General features: G+C 49.5%; 8 protein-coding genes across 8 annotated transcripts; 4 read left to right on the top strand and 4 right to left on the bottom strand.

The window, feature by feature from the left end:
• Positions 1-29: 29 nt before the first annotated feature.
• On the top strand, positions 30-1,535 carry LCP9604111_169 (putative transcription initiation factor subunit (TAF30); the record flags this gene model as incomplete). The annotated part of the gene is made up of 7 exons (XM_039068484.1): positions 30-38; positions 190-230; positions 471-661; positions 808-950; positions 1,021-1,161; positions 1,222-1,342; positions 1,447-1,535. The coding sequence occupies 7 exons, from the start codon at positions 30-32 to the stop codon at positions 1,533-1,535; spliced, it is 735 nt and encodes a 244-aa protein (XP_038932717.1).
• A 1,540-nt stretch (positions 1,536-3,075) lies between these two features.
• On the bottom strand, positions 3,076-4,044 carry LCP9604111_158 (phosducin family protein; the record flags this gene model as incomplete). The annotated part of the gene is made up of 3 exons (XM_039068473.1): positions 3,076-3,091; positions 3,153-3,382; positions 3,439-4,044. 3 exons carry the CDS (start codon positions 4,042-4,044, stop codon positions 3,076-3,078), a joined length of 852 nt encoding a protein of 283 aa, XP_038932706.1.
• Positions 4,045-6,055: 2,011 nt separating this feature from the next.
• Positions 6,056-7,408, bottom strand: LCP9604111_147 (WD40 repeat domain-containing protein; the record flags this gene model as incomplete). The annotated part of the gene is made up of 5 exons (XM_039068462.1): positions 6,056-6,076; positions 6,140-6,259; positions 6,310-6,399; positions 6,456-7,168; positions 7,294-7,408. 5 exons carry the CDS (start codon positions 7,406-7,408, stop codon positions 6,056-6,058), a joined length of 1,059 nt encoding a protein of 352 aa, XP_038932695.1.
• Positions 7,409-12,267: 4,859 nt separating this feature from the next.
• Positions 12,268-14,124, top strand: samB (MYND-type zinc finger protein MUB1; the record flags this gene model as incomplete). The annotated part of the gene is made up of 1 exon (XM_039068451.1): positions 12,268-14,124. The coding sequence occupies one exon, from the start codon at positions 12,268-12,270 to the stop codon at positions 14,122-14,124; it is 1,857 nt and encodes a 618-aa protein (XP_038932684.1).
• Positions 14,125-14,791: 667 nt separating this feature from the next.
• Positions 14,792-16,203, bottom strand: LCP9604111_125 (uncharacterized protein; the record flags this gene model as incomplete). Its single annotated transcript, XM_039068440.1, has 6 exons — positions 14,792-15,421; positions 15,510-15,660; positions 15,725-15,741; positions 15,802-15,855; positions 15,909-15,968; positions 16,033-16,203. The coding sequence occupies 6 exons, from the start codon at positions 16,201-16,203 to the stop codon at positions 14,792-14,794; spliced, it is 1,083 nt and encodes a 360-aa protein (XP_038932673.1).
• A 783-nt stretch (positions 16,204-16,986) lies between these two features.
• On the top strand, positions 16,987-19,547 carry LCP9604111_114 (MKT1 family protein; the record flags this gene model as incomplete). Its single annotated transcript, XM_039068429.1, has 7 exons — positions 16,987-16,993; positions 17,058-17,420; positions 17,541-17,638; positions 17,702-18,631; positions 18,682-19,160; positions 19,214-19,406; positions 19,458-19,547. 7 exons carry the CDS (start codon positions 16,987-16,989, stop codon positions 19,545-19,547), a joined length of 2,160 nt encoding a protein of 719 aa, XP_038932662.1.
• Positions 19,548-19,989: 442 nt separating this feature from the next.
• Positions 19,990-21,153, top strand: LCP9604111_102 (protein disulfide isomerase family protein; the record flags this gene model as incomplete). The annotated part of the gene is made up of 2 exons (XM_039068417.1): positions 19,990-20,512; positions 20,579-21,153. 2 exons carry the CDS (start codon positions 19,990-19,992, stop codon positions 21,151-21,153), a joined length of 1,098 nt encoding a protein of 365 aa, XP_038932650.1.
• Positions 21,154-21,681: 528 nt separating this feature from the next.
• Positions 21,682-22,090, bottom strand: LCP9604111_91 (heat shock factor-binding 1 family protein; the record flags this gene model as incomplete). Its single annotated transcript, XM_039068406.1, has 3 exons — positions 21,682-21,770; positions 21,853-21,952; positions 22,010-22,090. 3 exons carry the CDS (start codon positions 22,088-22,090, stop codon positions 21,682-21,684), a joined length of 270 nt encoding a protein of 89 aa, XP_038932639.1.
• Positions 22,091-22,277: the final 187 nt, after the last annotated feature.

Here is a 22,277-nt window from a genome sequence, read left to right as displayed (position 1 = left end):
GACGACCCGAAGTCGCCAATAAAATAATCATGCCTGACGTGAGTATCTAACCCTCTCATCAACTGCCGCAAACTTGCATCTACGGCCTTGGACTGTGGGTTTGTCGCTAGAGCCGACAAGCCCAAACCTGGTGTCTTCTCCATTCTTAGCACAATTAAGCTTGCATACACTAACACTCCTTCTCAACAGGTCAAGCGCACTGTCCGTCTCATCACCGAGCAGAACATTATGTATGCGCCCCTCTACCTATCTCCGCCTTCCCTCCCTTCGCAAACCCCGGTCTGAAAGCTACTGTCTCCTCCCACAATACCCTGTCAACGCTATCGTCACGTCCGTCCTGTAGCTTACAGGACACAAAGATGATAATGCGCACAAGGATTATAGGGAGAGGCGCGCTTTGCAAACCACCACTCTTTCCTTCAAACCCCCACGCCCATCTCTACACATGCACACAAAACGCGCGGGATTAGACCACATTGGCTGACTTGGGATTTCTTCCTACACTACAGAGATAAGCCCTCGGAGGTTGAGGGTTTTCCACAGCGATCATGGCATATTGAGGTCTGGCTCGTGAACGAGAAGGGCGCCTTGGTCCCCGCGAACATCTTCGACAAGGTCACCTACCACCTGCACCCCAGTTTCGGTGAACGTGCCACGCAGGGTATGTTTGGTCCCTATTGTGTTTTTGATTTTTGGGTTATCTGGCGACCCAGACTCCCACGGCCGCGCGATCAAGGTTGCGGGGGGTGTGTGTGTGTTGTTTTCCGATTAGAGGCTAACGTGGGACGATTTGTCCACTTCAAATAGTTTTCAAGCACCCGCCGTTCCGTATTCAGGAGGAGGGATGGGGTGAATTCGATATGTCGATCGAGCTCACTGCTGACAAGTCGTACACGATTCAACATGACCTGAACTTCGCCCAGACCCGTTATGAATCTAAGCATGTGCTTGTGAGTTTGTTGAATTTCCCCTGATAGCGAAAGTATGGTGTGCTGATCAACGGTGCGTTTTGTGGTGCAGACCTTCAAGAACCCCAAGCCTGCTTTGATGGCTGCGCTGCGCGAGTCCGGTCCGGTCCCCGGTGATGAGAATGGTATCAAGCACAAGCGCCCTGCTGGTGGCGAGGAGAGCGCCAAGAAGAAGAAGCGCACAGATAAGAATGTGAGTTGGTTCTATGAGATGGGTCTGAGGTTGGCGCTGCAGGACTGACACCCTCTCAAGGTTGACATGGACAAGCTTGCCGATGGGCTTCAGAAGCTGAACGAAGATGACCTCTTGCAGGTCGTGCAGATGGTTCATGACCACAAGGCGGCGGACTCATACACAAAGAACGATGTTGAGCGTAAGTTCCTCTGTGTGTCAGGGAAGGGAAACTCCGTATTCTTTCTCTGCTTCCTTGAAATTTACTCTGAACAACACGCTAACCTTCTCCTTTCGTTTCTACAGTCGGAGAGTTCCACGTGGATCTGTACACGCTCCCGGACGCGTTGATCAAAATGCTCTGGGATTTCACGGCGGACCGCGGAGCCCTGTAAGAGACAACCGACTGAGCGGAAGAGGGGAGAGAAACCAGGCGTGGGAGTGTTTATTCTATTTTCTTCTCATTTCTTGAGTCTTCGCTTCTTTCTCTACCTGCTATGTATCCTTGGTCACCACGGCCATGCGTCTAGTTACTTTCTCATTTATTTTTCTGTCTTTTGACACGGGGAGTTAGCGGACTACCGAAGGAAATTGGATGGCTCTTTCTTCTTTTTTTGCTCTCGCGCTTCTCTTATGAAATGCGCGTATTCTTTTCTCGTGGTCTCGGGGATGGTGGAATGGTGGGATATGAGCGTGGTACATTTCACTCATCTCTTGCTTGAGAGGGAGACTTGGAATTCGAGAACCACGTAAATGGTTCCTTACGATGCTTTGCACTGGATAATATGGGTCTTATACCAATATTCAAGCTTGTTTCACTTGGGGCTGTCTTTCATATCTCTTTGCCTGGATCTCTGGAGATGTGACCCTTGATATCTTGCACATAGAACTGTGGGACTTCCTGGAATGGAATCTTCCAATTCACATATAAGTCAGACCCATGACGCAAGCCTAGACTTAGAGCTATATGTGAAAGTGTACTGTGACTACCCAACTAGGTGACCATCTATATGTACAAGTCTTCGGCTACGGAGATTTACACCCCTCATGTATTCCGTGGGACTCGTCAAGTGGCAATGAGAGCCACGACTTCAGGAACATCCACGAGAAAGCCCAGTTTGTTATCTGATGCAGACCTACATGGACCTCATAACAAATATAGTAATGTTATGATCCCTGTGGTAGGTGAAGCAGCATGTGCTACATCATCCTCTGTCGACGCTGTCTCGTAGAGGCTACGGTGAGATGGTGGTCAGAGAGATGGAGAGGAGGAGGGAAGAAGAGAAATGGGGGAGGGGCCATTTTATACCTTCCCCCAAACCCACGTGCCTTCCCATCATGGACGGCCCTTCGTTCTTGCCTTTTGTTCCTTCTCGGTTACTGGGTGTAGCAGATGACCATACGGAACCCTAGTTTACATATTTAGGGCTCAGTCTAAGGGGATTACCAGCGAGAGAGAAGATAGAGCAGGAACAGTAATAACAGCATGGGATATCTCGTGTAAATCAACATCAAGCCCGGCTCCGGCCGGGCTGGAAATAGTAGGGACATAATCAGACAAGGAGGGAAGAGAAACGCAACGTGTCTAACATGACACGGCAAGATAGTAGCCAGACCATCGACCTGCCGAGTCCAAACGTGTACACTTTGTTCTAGTGACCAACGCCGTTTCAAGAAGATCTGTTCTTGGGTTTTTCATTGCAGGTAGTGCATCCAACATCAGAGGGATGGGACATAAAGAGAGAGGTGGGAGAGAGTGTTTGAGAGGGAAAGAAAGGGGAAGGAAAGGAAAGACAATTCAAGTCAAGTCAGGTCAGGTCAGGTCAAATCAAATCAAATCAAATCATGCAGAGGAGATCACGAGGGAACAACCAAGACGCCTTGCTACTATGCCATAAATGTGGACGGACTGAAAACATAATAGCAAAGAAAGTATCATAGCACACGGTGCCTGTAATCGAGAATTAGCATATGTCTCAGTACGAAATGAACAAGAGCCTGGGAATACGCACAGCTTCAACAAGTCCTCAAGGCTGTCAGCACTACAGCTGCGGCCGCGAGGAATGTTGCGCAAGACATCGACAATAGTAGCAAAGACATCACCACCACGGTAGGCCAGCAGAGCAGGGGCCTTGATGTGATCCATCTCGGCGATATCGTGATGCATCTTGACGAAGCGGGTAGTGGGTTGTCTGCGAGCGATAGTGACCAGACACTCCTCGACAATAGCGCTGTCATCGAACTATAACATAACAAATTAGCTCCCAATTGTATCCAATATCCAAATCCCACACATACCTCCTGATCATAAATACACACAACAACCACCGTGTCAGGCGTCACCTTCTCAATAGCATCGAGGTACCCCGCGGCATCAACCGTCTCGACCGATCCATAGCGTCTACCGCGCGGACTGGCACGGCGATTATTCCGGCCCTGCAGCTCGTGCATGCGCGACTGGCGCCACTTGCTCATGAAGCGGGCCTCGTCGTCGTCCTCGCTGGCGGAGGACTGGTCGCCGGCCGCGAGGGGCACGTCATCGCGGGTGGACTTGGAGCTGTAGGAGGCGCTGTTGGAGTCGAGCCCCGCGACGCTGAGGAGGGTGCGGCGGAAGGACTTCTTGCGGGCGCGCTCGAAGGCCTGGGCGTCGGCGATAACGCCCTTGGGTCCTGTGTTGGCTTCGTAGACGGTGTTGGGGATGTGGTAGTTTGCGTTGGCGGTGCGGGAGGAGACCATGTCTGCGTCGGCTTCCTCGTCGGAGGAGTCGACTGTTTGGCGGGAGCGGAGGCGGGAGGCGGGTTCTTCGTCGGAGAAGTAAGGTTCTGATTCCTGGTCTTCTGGATGGGAGGTGAAGCGTGAACGGTTATTGTTCACCAGCTGGTTGAATTCTTCTTGGGCGGACATGTTGAAAGAGCGGGCAAAGGCGTTTTTAGGTGAGAGGGGGGAGCTAATTTGGGAGATCTGGGATCGGGCACTGTTTGGTGTGTTTCGGATTGGACCAGGATCAAGGATTAGGATATGCAGATACTCGAAGATTGCCCCTGAAGTTGAAACGGAGATGAGGCTGAGGTTGGAAGAGATCGTCGTGAGAAGCCATGGAAGTCATGAAACGGTGAGAACAGCCCCCTTTTTTTGTGTTTCAGGCTCCACATAGGACATCCGAGCCCTAGGAGGCTGTCAAGGTCAAAGACATTTGTTTTAGAATGTTTTGTCGAGATTTATATAAATGGACTCGACAATATTATAGCGTGTTGTATGCCCAAGTTGTATATCAAGCGGTTCAAGCTATACTAACATACTCGTACTTGACCTTAATAGCTTAATAGCTTGATAGCTCAATAGCCTTCCAATTCATTATCCCTTTGAAACCAGCTCTACTCCATGCTCCGATCTCCATTCCCCGTGGAGGCATTCATAATATCCCGAACTATGTGACGTGTCTACGGACGAAGTGTCTACTTTAAGGTAGCCCCATTCAACGATGTAGATCTGTATGTCTCCACCAATGAATCCTCAGGTCTAGATGTCTCCATTTTCTTTTCTTTTTCTAGAAGGATGCGTATCTTCGTATTCCCAGTCTGGTTTGATATGAAAGGATGAACTCTCCTCTAGCGTATATGCTTATTATAAGGATAACCACAACGCTGATCCTGTCCATGTTCTTATTTCGACCTAGTCTTCTGAAAAGGTTTCTACTACAACTATTGTCTTAGTCCCTCTCTCTAGCGTCAGTGGTACGACCCTCCTACACGTCCATTCCCTTGTTTCATGTCAGAAATGGGGCAAGGCGATCCCAGAATCGGCGAGCTGCGTGTTAGGCATCAATGAATGTGGACCGGTGTGATGGTGATTGAGGTCGAGGACATGCGTGGCATTCCCCTAGCCACTGCTCTTGGCTGTGTTCGTGGCCTGATATACGTGGAGCCGAAGGTCGTACTACCTGCTACGGTATCCCATCCGACTATTTAGAGACTACTCCCTCGAGGATGATCTAGGGATGGCATGTTCTACCCTAGGCTGGACCGAGGTTCAAGACATGTCTGATACTCGCCAGGCTCACATTAGAGAATCAAGCCAGACATGAACCGACGTTTCCCGATACTACTATCACCACCTTCAGTGCAATGAAATGGAAGATCGAGTTGAAAAAAAAAGTTCACATATGGAAATTGGAGCTGCTTGAACCATTATCAAAATCCGACACCACAGAATCCCAGAGCAAGATTCCAACGCAAAGACAGTTAAGTACAACGGACTCTTTCTTTAGAGGAGACACAAATAAGGGGGGATAGGAGAGAATAAAGAAGAAAGGAGAAATGAGAAGAGAGAATAATAAGGTAACGCAGAGGTAGATCGGCGAGAGACATCCTGGCTAGAATCCGGTAACCAGGTTTTTCTTTTTTGCCTTTGCCAACAAAATAATTGTCGAGACCAATGCGGAGATGACCAGAACGAAACGGTAAACTGAATGGGGGATAAAGAATTCAAAGAAGAAAAAATAAGGGGAAAGGGCGTCATCGAGAAGTAAAAGGGGAATTGAGAAGAGGGCGACGGTGTAGGTGTCGGATGGATCGACTCGTTCCAGCATTCCCTTCTGCTGGCAGTCACTGTACATCCATCGACCCAGGGACTAGTCGCGCTCTCGTCATGTCCAAACAAGTATTGTGTCATCGCTATCGTTTGTTCGCCGGGACAGCATCCCATAGCGCTCACCTCCACCTCCATCACCTTCCGTATCGCATGCGACGATGTCTGCGCCGCGGGTAGTGTATTATCGTGGGAACCCAAGGGACTCCCCGGTAATTGATTATTATCGTACAATGGCGGTGATTCGAACCATCGAGCCTAAAATATTTCGAAGAAGAGCATTGCAGAATGATCGACACGGGGTATCTAGCGTTTTGCTTTTTTTGGTTTACCAGGCCCAGACCTTGAGCTATACGAGAGAATATCCGAGGTTAGTAGATGCATGTGCATAAACAATTGCAGGGAAACTTACAAGGGAATCCCAAGATCCAGTGCACAGACTGATGCCGTCGTTGCTGACACCGAGGCAGCTCACGCGGTTTTCGTGGCCGCTCAGCGAACCCACCTTGTCGCCACGCAGAACATCCCATACCTAAGTAGATTAGCATCTAGTCGTGTTGCGGGGGAAAAAGCTCAGCGTACCTTGCACTCGAAATCATCGTAACCTGCGAACAATAATCGGCCGGAGACTGAGAACGCAACGGAAGTGATACCGCACAGAACTTGATCGCTCTGGAAGAATATCAAGTCAGTTTTCGTCAATCAAATGTCTCGAGTAAAATAATTACCTGGTAAGTATTAAGCTCGCGGTCGGCACGGATATCGAACAGACGGCAGGAAGTGTCGTCGGAACCAGTACCGAAGGCGTTGCCGTCGGGGAAGAACTGGACGGCATTGATGTCGGACTCGTGTCCGGCAAATGTCTGAACGGACTTGCCGGTACGGATATCCCACAACTTGGCGAAAGCGTCGCATGCACCGGAAACGAAGATGTTCTGGTTGGTCGGGTTGATGCTGATCGACATCACGTCACCCAGGTGGTCGGCGAACTCGGTGACCTTGGTTCCAGACTCGATATCCCACAGCATACAGGTCATGTCACCGGACGAGGTAATGATGCGGCGGTCGTTGATGAAGCGACAGCAGGAGAGATATCCCGAGTGTCCGGAAAGCTCGCGCGCGACTCGTGTCGGGCCTTCGCGCGATGACAGGTTATAAATTGAACAGATATTGTCGAGACCACCGCAAGCGACGTAGTTCCCGCTTGGGGCGTAGGCACAGGTCATGACCCAGGACGAGCGCAAGGGAATCGCATGGACCTTGTTTGTGGTGTAGGCATCCCAGATGATGAGCTTTCCGTCCTGCGAAGCCGAAACGAGATGGCGCCTGTCGGTGGACCAGTGCATGGCATAAATCTTGGCGAGATGACCTTTCAGCGTGCGTCGGGGCTTCATTCCAATTCTTGGTAGGGCGTCGGTCTGGTTCTGCGCGACTTGACGGACTAGACGGGAGAGCAAAGTCAGTATGGTTAATCGAGTCTCCTAGGACGATGTACTGGACCACAGCCCAGGAGAGGAAAAGGGGAGGAAACCCTTTAGGCATAACAATGGGTGATGGGAGTCGCACGGGAGGTATCGGCCAGCTCATCCTTTCTGCGCTTGATCTTGTCCTTTAAACCCTCAGCTTCGCGCCTGGCCGCAGTGATCTTGGCCTGCATCTGTTCGCCGCTCATATCGGCCATTTTGTCGAAGTACCCCGGATAATAACAATGGTGGTCGGAAAGATTGGCAGAGGGGAAGGGTAGAGAGGGGGCTGAATGGAAGGTGTGGAGCGAAGAAGCAGGGGAGAGAAAGTCGAAAGGCGGAACCGAGTGAAAGGGCCTTAGGCTTGGATCATAATATGTTAAGTAAAAGTCGAGAATAAGAGAATAGGGAAAAAGAGCCAACAGGAACAAAAGGAACAGACCGAGAAGAAAGAGAGAGAGGAACAGGGGGTGAAAGACCGAGCAAGGAGAGGGAGGTCAGCGTATTACTAGTGGTAATACGAGACATGGGAATAAGCAGGGTACTTTCAGTTGCTATCAAGTTGTATGCCATCCAAAGTACCTTTCTGTATTTTTCCCGTACTGCATGAAAGAAATCGTGACATATGTGAGCCACTATAGTACATATTTTCCGTATAGTTCAGAGTTTCCTCATTTCCATTCTGCAAGTTCTTTCAGTGGACTCTATATTGCTTTACGGGTACCTGATGCCGGTTTCTTTTCTTTGGTTGATATTCGAACTAGAGCTGACGTACATATACCTAACTAGGTAGGTACTTTGTGCTGACATAGTTAGCTGTTCCAAGTTTTCAAAGCCAAAAAAATATCACCCCTCCTAAACCCTCCTAAACCCTCCTAAACCCTCCTGAACCCTCCTGATCTCAGGAGAATATGCGAAATTGTGGCGTTGAGGATCGGCTGGGTGCTAAGACCACTAGCCCGGAGACTGAAGACAGTGTAAATCCAGCCAGTAACAGCGGCAAAGAGTGATTTACTCCAAGTGTCACGGTTTAACCGCCGGCGGCTCTGAACAACCTGTATCATAGGACATATCAAGTACCGTACGCCAATACATTCTTCACGAGCTAAATGGACTCCCTTGCGTTGCGTTCCCCTTTTCCATTTGCATAGAAGGTAATTTTTATGGAGCTAACGGAGATTGGACTATCCTCCATGTCCATTCTGGGTATAATTCCGGTTTTATGTCCCAGTTACCCTTTATGTGAAGAAGATGACCCTATATTCCAGACATGAGTCGATATTCTCGCATGATTGCAACTGCCATATCCATATTTATCTCTGATCTTCTCCCGATCCCCAACTCCCAATCTATGCTTAAACAATATTGACCTGCTCCGTACTCCGTGCAGGTCCAAGCTTCACACTGAGCGTTCGTTCAGGGTGCACGGCCCTGTGGCTAAATACGGAGTACGTCCGTATTGATCTATTGGCTATTAAAGTAACTCATATCACAATTATTGGATATGATGGAGATATGCACGGAGAACTCCGTGCAATAGCAAGCGTCTAGGTATATGACATATATTAGCCCTAGAGTATCGTGCCATTCGGCTTCAACTCCCGTTCTGGTGGGTCCAACCGTTTCCAGGACATTGGTAAGCGCAATTTAAAGAGATAAATTAAACAGGGATTGTTCCTTCAGGGATTCTTTTGGGATTCTTGGAGGATTCTTTTAAGGATTCTTGGAGGATTCTTTTAAGGATTCTTATTCTGGGCCTTTTTCTCCGAGCCAAAAGCCGGCATCTCTGCCCAGTCTCCACCAAACAATCCATTGTGCTGTCTTGCCCCCCTTTTTCTTTTTTAACTCCGGCCCGGGGGAATCTTCGGCTGACTGTTGGACGATCATTATCTGCGACGTTGCATTTCGATTTCGGGGAAGATCGGCTCGATATAGTCTTCGGCGTTTGCTCTCCGTTGGATATACGTTCGTCATTCTATATACATCCATGGATGTTCAGGGGCAAGTCCCTGTCAGTGAATATCCATGTGCTCCTCTCCTGCCAAGATCTCCACTCGGGATCTTCGACATGGCGTCTGTCATGCAGATGCTCATCATCGGAGATTTGCAGTGACATTACTCCATAATTACATACATATATACATATCTATATTAAACCACGAACAGGCAATTGAACTAGTATAGTGGGATCCCGAACCTTCTAAAACATCCATTGGTCAGAAAGCCATGATTACCTGTCGGTCTAACATGGGTTAGCCTGTACGTACAGTCATGATCCAAACCCTCGATCAGAGAGATGAACTCATCTCAGCTCGGGCTGTAAAGGCACCCGCCAACGCCGAGATCGAGATGTCCGAAGTCTAATAGATTATTTGGCTGTGATCTGAAACGGACCTCACTGTATGCCGTTGATATTCCAGCAGTCATATATTGACTCATACTCCTAGGCAATCTATACAAAACTATACAACATGGTGAGTAAGCACCTATGACAAACCTTGGAAGAAAGCAAAAGAAACCGAGTACGAGAGACTGCCAATATCTGTGTCACCATTCCCACGCCCTCAGCTCCAGGGATGAGAACCCAAGCAGAACCAGTTATAGTTTACGTCATATCACAAGACACATCCGAATCCCTGCACTGAACATTCTGATTCAAGAACGAGATGATGCGGCTTATCTCAGAGAAGTTCTGACCATTCCCTCCTTCTTGAGGAATAATGAATGTCAACATCACGTGCATTGTGCATATTAGATCTACTGAGTATATGGCGTCTCTCCGGTTACTCAAGTGGCAGGCGATCGGAAGTCGATGTATCACGAGTGTATAGGTTCCAAAGAGCACGTTGTCGTGTCAGTACAAGGCTGCGGGCACAGATTCAACTCCCAGACCTGACTCCTTACACGGAAGTGTACCTGTGGCCTAATAACACAATGTCTCAAAGATAGTTGTACTCGCCGGCTATGGAATAAGCAATTTGCATATCAACGGATGCTGGAAGACATATTACAAAGATTCGGACGCTGCATTGTATCCTAGTAACTTGTGGATGTTGAAATTCCCCAGGAATCCTTTGCACGAACATCTCTTGCCATGCTCTGGGGGAGTGCCTTTTATACCTCATACTCCGGCGACTAAGTTTGGCTTCTTATGAGAAAGGGGCCATATACGATGGACCGAGCTGCCCCTTTTATAGACAAGACGATCAGAACGAAGACGAATGTACTTTGTAAGGAGTATACACAAAGCAGGCTGCAGAAGTAGCCTTCGCTAGTACCAAATGAACCTCCATAGACACTAGCAATTTTGTCAAGCCAATCCAATATCCGAAATTCGCCAATGGAACTGAGCTAGTCTGGCGGGGTAGGCTTGACGATCTTGCGCAGGGCCCTATAATAATGTATCATCCCTCCCCTAACCGATATAACCGCTATTATTGTCTTTCTCAAAGCCTTGCCCTAGGATGAAACGAAAAAAACTTGATCCCCCCCCCAAAAAATTTCGAGGTGCAAACAGGCGGACATGGATTCCCTTCGGCAGTTCGCAGGTGTTCTAATCTTAGTTCGCCGTCTGTGCGCCACATTGTTGCAGGCGCCTGTAAACCCTGTCAAGATGTGATGGAGGCCTTGGGGGCCAACGCTATCACATCTGCGGGGGTAATCGATTGGTCCTCAGCAAGTCGCTGTCAGTTGTTTGTTGCTAAGTTTAAACACATTCTCAAAATAAACTACCCTGGTCAGGGCTGATGAAACGGCATCAGGGAGTATCAGAAAGGTTATGGGATACTAGACTCCACCAATATTACACATTATAGGTGTAGCCATCAGGGGTCAGAGGGTCCAGGCCAGGTGGTATATTTTCAAGATTCTGTTCCACGAGCCATTTGAATCCCATTTGGACTATCATATATCGTAGTATCAATAGTGACGGAATGTATATCATACTTGGAGATGTGCATAAACAGCTTCGACGTAAAATGCACAAGAAGCATTTCGATTATTTCTTTGATCCTAAGACCTAGTCATTTAACTAGTCATTTGAAGCCGTTGACGTCGCCGATATATAGATGTAACACAACTCATTTGTGGTGTGGAATCACAGTTGTTATGGGGACAGCAGCTACGTGCTCTATCTGTTTCGGTCCAAACTTCTTCTATTCAGGACAAACGGCCGAAGCTATTCAAATAGTTCATCGGGTGGTGGATTGTGATGGTCACTGCTCGAGATCTACAGCCTCCGCCTGTACCGTCTGTATCAGGCATAACCTAGAGAATCTGGCAGCGATCGTCTCTCGTTGTACGTATTATGATCTGACAGTTATCGATTGATCCTATGGCATGTAATGGTATGTGAAGAAGGATATGTAATTTTGATATTCGAGTGGCAACTCCGAGGTCGGTACCCAATGTAACAGAGAAGGGTCGAGTACTGGAGAGAGATTGCAAAGATCGGAAATGAGACAAATGCGAATAAACAAAGAATACAATGTTCCGTACAAGTACAGATGAATCACCAAAACAACAAGGGAAAAAAGGGAGGGAAGGGTACTCCCCCAAGGTGGCGCCAAATGCCTCTGTGTCGGGTACAACCCATATTTGGTAATATTAAGGAGGCACCTGACGCTCTCCGCTTTTGCCTTCGCAAAGCCTTCCTCTTCTCTCCCCTTCCCCTCCATCGACAATCTTCATCATCTTATCGAATACTGCGTAGACGCATCTATCGTCTCATTGCATATTGCATTTGGTCTCTCTTTCATTTCTCGCCCTTCCCGTTCCTTAAAAAGTCTCACCCTCTGAGTCTGAGTCTTGGATGCCCTTTCGCCCCCTTCTGCTTCTTGGGTCATCCTCTCTAAATCTGAACCCATCGCCCTCTTCATTCACCTGATGTCTTTGGATTGATTCCCCTCAGCGCGAGTTCCTAATCCGCAGTCGGCATCAATCTCTCTGGGCTGAATTACACAATATCCGTCAAGGTCCTCATATTTTTGCATTTGATCTCTGGATGTCATCTTGCATCGATCGATACCACATTTGATCCCTCGCTCTTTCGTCACATCTCCGTTTTCATTCTTTCATCATGCGGGAAGTCAATTTCAGTATTCCCAATGTGAACAAGGCCGCGGTCAACATCACCACTACCCTCTATGACCGCCGTGCCCTTGATTGCACATCGACTTTACCGCTCATCAACTCTCTCAACCATCTTGCATACCTCACAACCTCGTCCGCCCGGATTCGAGATATCCTCACCGTCGATGGCGGCATTGAGCGATTGGTATGCATCCTCAAGGAAGGTCGGAGCAAGGATTTACTGGAAATGTGGAAATGGAGCCTCGCCTTTCAATGTGTTGTCAACATTGGTGTACGGGGCTCTGAGAGTGTGAGGACAAGAGTGGTGGAAGCCGACATGGTCCCAGTCATTGCCAGCATTCTGAACAACTACATCAAGGTGGTAGACAAGGTGCGATTGCGCACCGATCTCGATTCCGAGAAGCAGTCCTCTTCCAGGCAGTCAAGGCCCAGCAGCAACCGAGACGTCTCCACTCGATCCACCCCTATGGACGTAGATATCCAGACCGAGTCACACCCGCAGGTCGAGTCGCACCACTCGCGTCGACAAGCCCCTCCGCCGAGTATCGAAATCCCCCGGCCTTTCTACCAAGACAGCCAACCTAACGACCCCGATGCCATGGATATCACATCTCCTCCTCGTGTCCCTATGACATCTCCCCCGGAGCGCAGTACATTTGGCCAAGAAGCCCATAACCACCGGTTGAACGATGGGCGGTTCCCGCGCGCTAGCAATCGCCTGCGGTCAATGCAACCTCTTGCCACCGCGGTTCCCTCTATGGATACTACGGATGGATTCGGATTACGTCCTGTGCGTGACACCGAGCGTCTTCCTAGCATGCTTCCCAGTCTGCAGACCGGAATCGTCTCACAACCTGACTCCCCGACCACCCCAAGTGGTCCCCTCCACTCACAACCTCGCAGCCTTCCCCAGACTATTGCCGCCCGCCAACGTCCTTTGATCCGCCAGCAGCAGTCGGCGTCCGGTGAATCGGATGATGCCCACGGCGAAGATTCGACCATGGGAGACGATAGTGCTATGGGACAGCCCGCTGAAACCATTGTTGGACTCCCGAACAGGATGGAACTTGACAGTGTTGACGAGCGGGACACAACGATGCTAGACGGTGTCTCTAACGCCCATGATCTAACCGTCACTGATCCATCTGAAGGCGGCCCGGAGGTGGAGACTTTCAACATCACTCATCGTTCGACTGTCGACGGCAGCATCATTAATAACGGCAACACACAGGCCAACGGCGGACTCGGTCTCTCTCCTACCCAAGCTACCAACAATCCTAATTCTCCTACTCTCGCTCCTAGCTCCTACGCTTTGTACCTTCGGGAACGTCCCGCAGCCCAAGGAGTCTTGACAGCCATGCCCCGTGATGAGGATGTCCTGATGTCTCTTCAGCTACTAGCATATGTCTCCAAATACTGCAACCTCCGGTCATACTTCCAGTCATCCCATCTTGTCCCCAAGTTGAAAATTGATCACCAGCTCTATCTTTTGGATGAGGACTTCGACTCCTGCCCCCCTTCGCCCCCTGATATATGTGATGAGGAAGACGAGTACCTTCTTTCCGAGGATTTCAACATCTTCCCCCTAGTGGAGAAGTATACTGTTCGACATCACTCCAAGGACATGCAATACTGGGCGTGCGTGGTGATGAGAAACCTCTGCCGTAAGGATGAGGCGAGAGGTGGCATCCGCCAATGCGCCTATTACAAGTGTGGCAAGTGGGAAGAATTCCAGCGCCAGTTCGCCAAATGTCGGCGTTGCCGTCGCACCAAATACTGCAGCAAAGATTGCCAGAAATCCGCGTGGGTATACCACCGGCACTGGTGCCATACGACCCCTTGATACGACCCGACGACCCCAGAGGAGTTTCGTTTTGATTTCCATGCATACCGACTCGCATAGCGTCATATCCGTCTTGCGTCTGCCTTTCATTCTGTTCCAAGGTTCCTCTTGCGCATGGCATTTCAGAATCTGGCGGCGTTTATATTTCGACCCGAAGATACCTTTTATATGTCTAGCCTTCTCATATTCCCTTTCTCGCACAGCCTGCCTTCATCTTGGTCCATTGACGTTGGATCGTCATTTCCGAGCCCTTGTTTCATTGCTCATCCACATTTGACCATTTCTTATGACTGTATATCTCATTCTAACCTCCAGTGGCAATATGCCCATTGCCTTTTGCTTTTTTTGGCCATTATGTTTTCTCTCATAACTAATTGCGCTGTCACGACTTTCCTATGTCAGTAGATGGGCATAATTGCCGACAACTTGGGTCGTGTTATGGTCATCTGGAGCATTTTGGTGCACATCCTATCTATGATTCTGATTTATGTCCGGAGGACCTGTCTTTTCTGTGTTTGCACTATGCCTCAACGGCACCGGCGTTTATAATTTATTCCCAGTCTCACGAATGACTCTGTTCCCATCTACCCAATGCCCAGTAAGCTACATGTAGTCGGTAATTCAGGCTTCGTAGAGCGCCAAAATTGAAGCTATGTGATCCCCACCCTCACTCATCCTTAGTGAACCCATACGTAGCCTCCAATCTTGACATAAGATGTTCATGCGCCGTCAAAGGCCTCTTTCCAGGAACTAAATTCCCCGCTCCACCTCCAAATCCAACCCTCCCATCAGCAGGAACACCCCCAGTCCGCTCCCGATGCGCAGCAACAATCCCACTAGGAACAGGCACCAACTCCGTCTCATCAACAGGATGACAGAAATAAACCAACGTATACCGATCCTGCGGATTCGGGCTCCGCTGCTCAGCAAGCGGGAAAACAACACGGTGCACCGTCGACTTCAGCAGCCCATCCGTCCAATAACTCAGCAAGTCGCCGATATTCACCAAGATCGGCGGGAACGGATACCCCTCCGCCTCGGCTGCGGTGCCGGGCACGATGGGCACAGGCGCCCAGCTGTCTTCTGGAGTCAGGATCTCTAGCCCTGGCTGCCCGGGCCGCTGGAAGAGAAGTGTTATGCTGCCGTAATCGGAGTGCGCACCGGCTCGCACGTCCTTATCGTGCTTGTAGGCTGCTGTTGTCGGTGAGAAGATTGATGGGTAGTATAGGTACCGTAGGATGCTGCCTGTCGCTCCTGTGCTTGGGTCGTGTCGGGTTGTGAAGAAGTCTTCTTGGATCTAGGGTTGATGGTTGGTATAGATTACATATTTATGTGACTGGGCGTGGTGGTTATGATGGATGTATAGACTCGGTGGCGTTACGTACCTCTAGACCTAAAGCAAGCAGAGTCAGAATTCGGGTGCAGGTTTTGTTGCAGAGTTCGGCGAAGCCGTTGATCTCTGCTTCGTGGGGTTCCAGTGACGGTGGCAGAAGCTGTTGGGCTTTGCTGTCTTTGAAGTCGCCGAAGTTCATGGCTCTAGTTGTGTGGTTAGTTCATGGTTGGGGGTATTTCAAGGCTTGGAGATATGGTTGTTCCATACTCTTTAAAGTCTCCGGTCTATTTGCCATATCCTGTGTCAGTCTTCGTACTATATGCGGGTTGGAGGTCATAACCTACCCGCTGATGCTCGGGGTCGAGGGTTTCTGTATGCATTCCAGACCAGCCACGGTTCTATAGATATTGTTAGACTGGATGTGTTGTTTGCCTTTAGTCTTATTACAAACATTTGGCTGGATCTTGCATGTCTCCTTCTCCTGTGAGGGAGACGAAAAGAACTTCTTTGACTATAGAGATGGTCAGATGTTATGCATATAGATGTCAACAGTTGGAGTGTAATGCAAGTCTTACCAATCCAAATGCATGATCTACATCCTCCACGGTGAAATCGGTTCCCTTGCTGTTGACGTATAGAAAGCCATACTTTGTAGCGGCGTCCAGCATGGCCTTCCCCACGGCGGGGTCATGGGGATTGGAGATGTCAATGACGGGGAGCTCGATTGGGACTGTGGTGTCTGCCATTCTGAAGTGAGACAGAAATAGGACAGCAGTTAGGGTTCAAGGTTGGAGTGAATATATAGTTGAAGATAGGGTTGAAACCACTATTAGTGCACATATGATTGACTATCGCGTATCTTCAATATCGCGATAATCAAATTGCGTCCAACCAATCCAATTTCTTGTTTAATAGTCGGCTCCAGTCAGTTAGGCGATATCCGACCTGAATGGACATGGAACCCCGCCGGATGTGTCATTGCCCCCGCTTAGTTATACACCTGAGCTGGGCATAGATCTTATAAATATACGCCGAATTCACTCAGCAAGGATGATAAACATTGTCTAGACGATTTTGTTGTACGCTATAACGAATTGTGACTGTTTTGTTCCTATTTAAACACATATCGGGCATGACTTCATTATAAGCCGTACATTCCCCTATAGGAAGCAGATAATCAGGATCTGAATACACAGATAGGAGTTGAACATGGCATAACTAAATCGAATACACCCACAAAAGACCCGAAACCAAAAAGAAGTGGTTGAAACACGCGAAAAACAAATTGATGTGATGCGTTTGAGGCAAAAAACAAAAGGACAACTCCAACTCCGCCTTCCCCCCCTCGTGATCTCGCCCTCCCCCATTCCGGAAAACCCAAACAATCCCAGCTCCGATTCATCATATTGTGATCACGGAGCTTTTGATCTGCTCTTATATCCTTTGATTTAACCTCCTGTTTCCACCTTCGGGCTTTGATGCCCGGCGTTGCCGTGCTTTCAGCCCTGTGACAGACAAGCTCCAGAACCATGCCGAGTATGCAATAACACAGCTCCACAACCCGCAATCGCACCAGCTAACCTTTTATCTCCATGACTAGTCCGACCTCTCGATGAATGGGCCGTTGGCCGTACCCAGTCCCTACCCCTCTCAGCACTGAAGGGTGCCGTTGTTGGCATTGATGCGTCGCACTACATCAACCAACATCTCGTGAACCAGTCAACCCGGGAAGCGCTTCTAGGCGCACTAGGCGGATTCCCGTTCGCCTTGAGGAGTAATATCGAGAAGGAATTGCAGACTTTCAAGAACCTTGGTGTCGCCACTATCTTCGTCTTCAATGGGTTGGAATTCGGCAAGAAAGAGCACCGCGCCCAGCCCGCATCGACGCGCTCATTCGACCAAGCTTGGGACCTTTACGACCAGCAACAGGCAGACCAGGTAGTCGATGCCTTCAGCAGTGCTGGTATGACCACCTTCTATCCTTCTTTCACCCTTTCCCTGGTGATGGACCTGCCGGGCCTCTATCGTTACCACTGGGTACAGCGAAGCTCCCAAACAATCGCTGACACAACCGAACCCTCAGGCACCCCGCCCCCGGAGACACTTTTCAAGTTCCTTCAACGAATCTTGACCCAGAACGGAGTGGAATTCATCGTAGCGCCATACAGCGCCGTGGCTCAGGTGAGTGGCTACCTATGCGCCATGCTTGGATTGTTGTAAGTTCTAACCAATTCTTATGGATAGCTCTCCTACCTCGCCCGTGGTAGCAATCCTGTAGTCGATGCCGTTTTCGCCCCCTCCGAGGCCCTCTTGTTTGACCTTGACAAGCTGGTCACCCGTATCGACACCGAGCCCGCGCAATTCTTCTGGATCACGAAGCAAACCTGCCAGGAGGAGCTGGGTCGACTTTCAAATGAACAATTCCTGGACTTCTGTTTACTACTGGGATCCCCCTTCCTGCGCTCCCTCCCACTCTTTGAGAACCCTGCTTACCCCGGCAAAAGCCCCACCATTCGTGATGCGTTGCCGATGTTCAACGCAGCCGGACGCAGTGCATTGACACTGTGCGCCCAATTTGAAGAAGATCGCCGTATGCAGGAGCTTCACTACGCAGACTTGTATAAGCGAGCATATATGATTGTGAAGCATCATGTCTATATTGACGTGGAAGGTCGAGTCGGACCCATGGATCCAGAGAATACCTCGTCGGATATGCATGAGCTTATCGGGCAGCGCCTCCCAGAGGAGCTATACTTCTATCTCTCTAAAGGTATCATTGGAGCTGATGTACCCAACTTCCTCACGACTGGCGAAGTTCGCATCTCGCTACCGCTGGGTACCGAAGACACCGAGATTTACCGCCGGCTTGTGGGTGAGATTTTGACACCCATCCGCACCCAGTCTATTTGCCTTTTAGCAAACTCGCTTCATCGATTCTATCAAACGAAAGTCATTCGGATCCGCCCATGGTTCGATGAGAACTCAGAGCGGACGATCAACCTCAAGGGCATCCCATCAGTCAAGGAAACCATCAATTCCTGGAAGATCCATGGGGATAAATTCCCCGAAAGTATCAAGAAGCTTCAGGCGCCTCGCGGGTCGTTTAAGTTTGCTGTCCAGAGCTTAAGTGACTCTGAGTTTGCGTCCAAGTCATTTGCTAATAAAGAAACACCTGTAAGCTTACCTATAGAGTTGACACTACCGATGACTAACAGCTTCGATAGGCACTTTCATTGCAGGAGGATATTTTATCTAATGTTATGTGGCGCTTCCTACAACTCCGTGGATACGTTGACGACAAGCACAAGCTCACTCCGTGGGGCCAGTGTCTAGTGCAGGCACTATCAGCCATCGATCCTGCGGACAACCTCGAGGAACCTATATTCATTGCGATTGAGATGATCCGCTTGGGTCTTCTCAACACTAAGAACTGGTTCTCACATGTATCTGGCGGTCCCATGAGAGGGTCCGAAGACGACAAGACCTTCAATATGCTGGTTTCGCGTGTTGCATGCGTTGCCAAGCTTCAGCACAAGAGCATTGGATATTCTGGACCTTTAAGCCGTCAACTTCTTTGCTACCGCTCTTTGATTTCTGCGGTGCGCTCTGCACTGAGGAATCTGATCGAGGTGGTACTGGCTGGTCTGCTGCTCAGTGGTGACGCTGATCGGGACCGCAACGACTGGACTGACATGGCTATCAAGTATGTTCCTTTAGCCTAGCTCTGCTGTATCCTGTTCTAACCTATTCTCCCAGGCTTCCGTTTATTGATGATAATGACTGTGGACTTGGAATTGCGGTTCGAACTTACCTCGACGACCTACCTCTACAGGCGAATCCGACATCTCCCGAGGCTCGAGCGGATGTCAAGGCAAAGGGCAAGGAATGGTTCCAACACAGCGAGAGCTTTATTGGAAACTTGGATTTGGCATTCAAGCTGTGGGATGCGGTTAGTATTGCCTGATGTTGAATGTTGACCAGACGCTAATTTTCAAGATAGGTTTACGTAGGCACACAGAGTACGGGCAAGGAGTTCAAAGAAGCAGAGCTCTGGGAAGACGCAAACAAATGGCTGGCAGAGAGACGATGATATGGACAAACCTCGCCAACGACACCCATCAACCACCGCGGGGATTCTTGGTTAACAAGCGCAGCTTGCAATTGCAGTTTATGCCAACAGCTCCGATCTTGCCCAAGGAAATACGATACCAGCAATTCTCCAGTGTATTACTAACTATCTAGGTAGCAACAGAGACCAAACAAATCAAGAAAACGAAGAAGAAACTCTTGGATTACTCAAGAGCAGAATAATCACAAATATAGCATAGGGGAAGTAGCTCTATTTTATATTATGGACGTCGTAGATGTCAACCTTGGCAGTAGATGGACGTGATCTGCGGTGTGGAGTCACCAAGTGGCCTCTTCGGCTTTGTTTGTCATCGTCTCCCCCGAGCTTAAACTCCGCCATCCACATTTCTTTGTGAACTCATACTTTCTCCGAAAGTATACTCACATCAAAATCCATATACACAATGGCACGCTTAAGCTTCCTGCTCCTCGGAGCCCTCTCAGCCCTCAGCGGCGTCGCCACTGCAAGCAACTCCGCAGTGAAAGACCTAATCCCCACCAACTTCGACGAAGTTGTCCTGGCTGGCAAGCCCGCACTGGTCGAATTCTTCGCTCCCTGGTGCGGTCACTGCAAAACCCTTGCCCCGATTTACGAGGAGCTCGCGCAGACCTTCGCCTTCGCCGAAGACAAGGTCACCATCGCCAAGGTCGATGCTGACGAGAACCGTTCGCTGGGCAAGCGCTTTGGTATCCAGGGCTTCCCTACTGTCAAGTGGTTCGATGGAAAGAGTGACAAGCCCGAGGAATACAAGGGTGGTCGTGATCTCGAGAGCCTGTCTGCCTTCATCACCGAGAAGACTGGCATCAAGCCTCGTAGCGCACAGAAGGAGGCTAGCAAGGTCGAGATGCTGAACGATGCTTCTTTCAAGACCGCTGTTGGTGGCGATAAGGATGTGCTGGTCGCTTTCACCGCGCCGTGGTGTGGACGTGAGTTGACTCCCTAATTGTACCTCTAGTCTTGTGGTTTGTTTTGCTAATACGTCTTTTGTTCAGACTGCAAGACCCTCGCTCCTGTCTGGGAAACCCTCGCCAACGACTTCGCCCTCGAGTCCGACGTTGTTATCGCCAAGGTCGACGCCGAAGCCGAGAATTCCCGTGCTTTGAGCAAGGAACAGGGTATTACCGGATTCCCTACCATCAAGTTCTTCCCCAAGGGCTCCACCGAACCCGAGGCCTACTCCGGCGCACGCTCCGAGGAGGCCTTTGTCAAGTTCATCAACGAGAAGGCTGGTACTCACCGTACCGTCGGTGGCGGTCTTGACAGCCTGGCAGGCACCATCGCCGTTCTGGACAAGATTGTTAGCGAGAGCGTCGCGGCGCAGAAGTTCGACAATCTGGTGGCTGATGTTAAGAAGGCCGCCGAGGGTCTGTCCGACAAGTACGCCGAGTACTATGTCAAGGCCGCGGAGAAGCTGAGCAAGAACGAGGAATATGCTGTCAAGGAGCTGGCCCGCCTCCAGAAGGTCCTGGCTAAGGGTGGCTCGGCCCCCGAGAAGCTGGATGACATTCTCTCCCGCAGCAACATTCTCCGTAGCTTTGTTGGCGCGGAGAAGCACGATGAGCTTTAAGTGCTTGTCATTGCTTCTAGATGATTGTTTTTTTTCCTCTTGGATTTTTGGCTTAAGGCTATAGTCACGGTGATTCTAGATTGAGGACCGGGCATGCTATGAACCATGGGTTCAATGGAAATGGATTGAATTGTATACGAGAATATTTGCTTGATGCTGTATATTGTATGAATTGAGTACCAACTTCGGGTTTACCCTTTCAAAAATGTCCATGTTATATATGAACTAGATCCACGCAAGTAAATGACGAAACATGGTTTGGCTCTTCTGTACGAGTATCCTCGTTTGATTGTAGGGTATCTATGAAATCGTAAAAGCATAAGTATCAGAACCAGACACAGGCCGGTGTGCTCATGCTACACGGCGGTTCCATGCAAAGCCTTAGAAAACACCATGTATGCCATAATTAAGTATGTGTTGCGCAATTGGTACAGGGGTTCAGCAGAGCTGGACAGCCAAAAAGTGTAGCGCTTATTGCACTCTCGCCAAAAACGCTGTGCGCGGAGTATGGGTAAAAGGCGTTCATATTTATTTTGTCGGACTCGGCGCGCCAGTCCCCGAAGATGCAGCAGCCAGAGACGCCTCTAGCTCGTCGAGGCGCTTGGTCATGTCATCCACTGCGCATGTACATAGGTTAGTACACAGTCGCAGGTATGAATGTATTGGCGGTGGTGGAAGACGATTGAGGCAGGAACTCACGTTTCCCGAACATCTCCGTAGAGACATTGTCGAATTTGCTTTGTAGCTCATTGAGCAGATCGTCCACAGCTGCGGTGAGCTGGCCTTGAGCATCGGAGTTCTGATGGCATTTAGTAAGAGCGACAGGTGGAGTTTGGAGCTTGAAGATGGTATGTACCGGTTGGGATAGAAGAGACTTACCCTCTGGTAGGGAGCTCTCTAGCTTGTCTGGAGAAGGGGACTTGGATTCGTCGGCCATTGTGAGACTATGGCATTCGCTGTACAGACTGTGAGGCATGTAGAGAGGGAGGGGAGGGCGGTGGGCTCGATAAGGGATCGGGTCATATGTATTTCCGAAATATTTCCACTTACGGACTAGCTTGGTCTTATCGGTAACGCTAGCTTGATCAGGACTGGCGCGATTTCAAAAAAATCCCGTGGATTCT

This window comes from Penicillium roqueforti, assembly GCF_015533775.1.
Source record: "Penicillium roqueforti strain LCP96 04111 chromosome Unknown scaffold_01, whole genome shotgun sequence".
Taxonomy (NCBI): Eukaryota; Fungi; Ascomycota; class Eurotiomycetes; order Eurotiales; family Aspergillaceae; genus Penicillium; species Penicillium roqueforti.
This window is presented reverse-complemented; position numbering and strand designations above follow the sequence as displayed.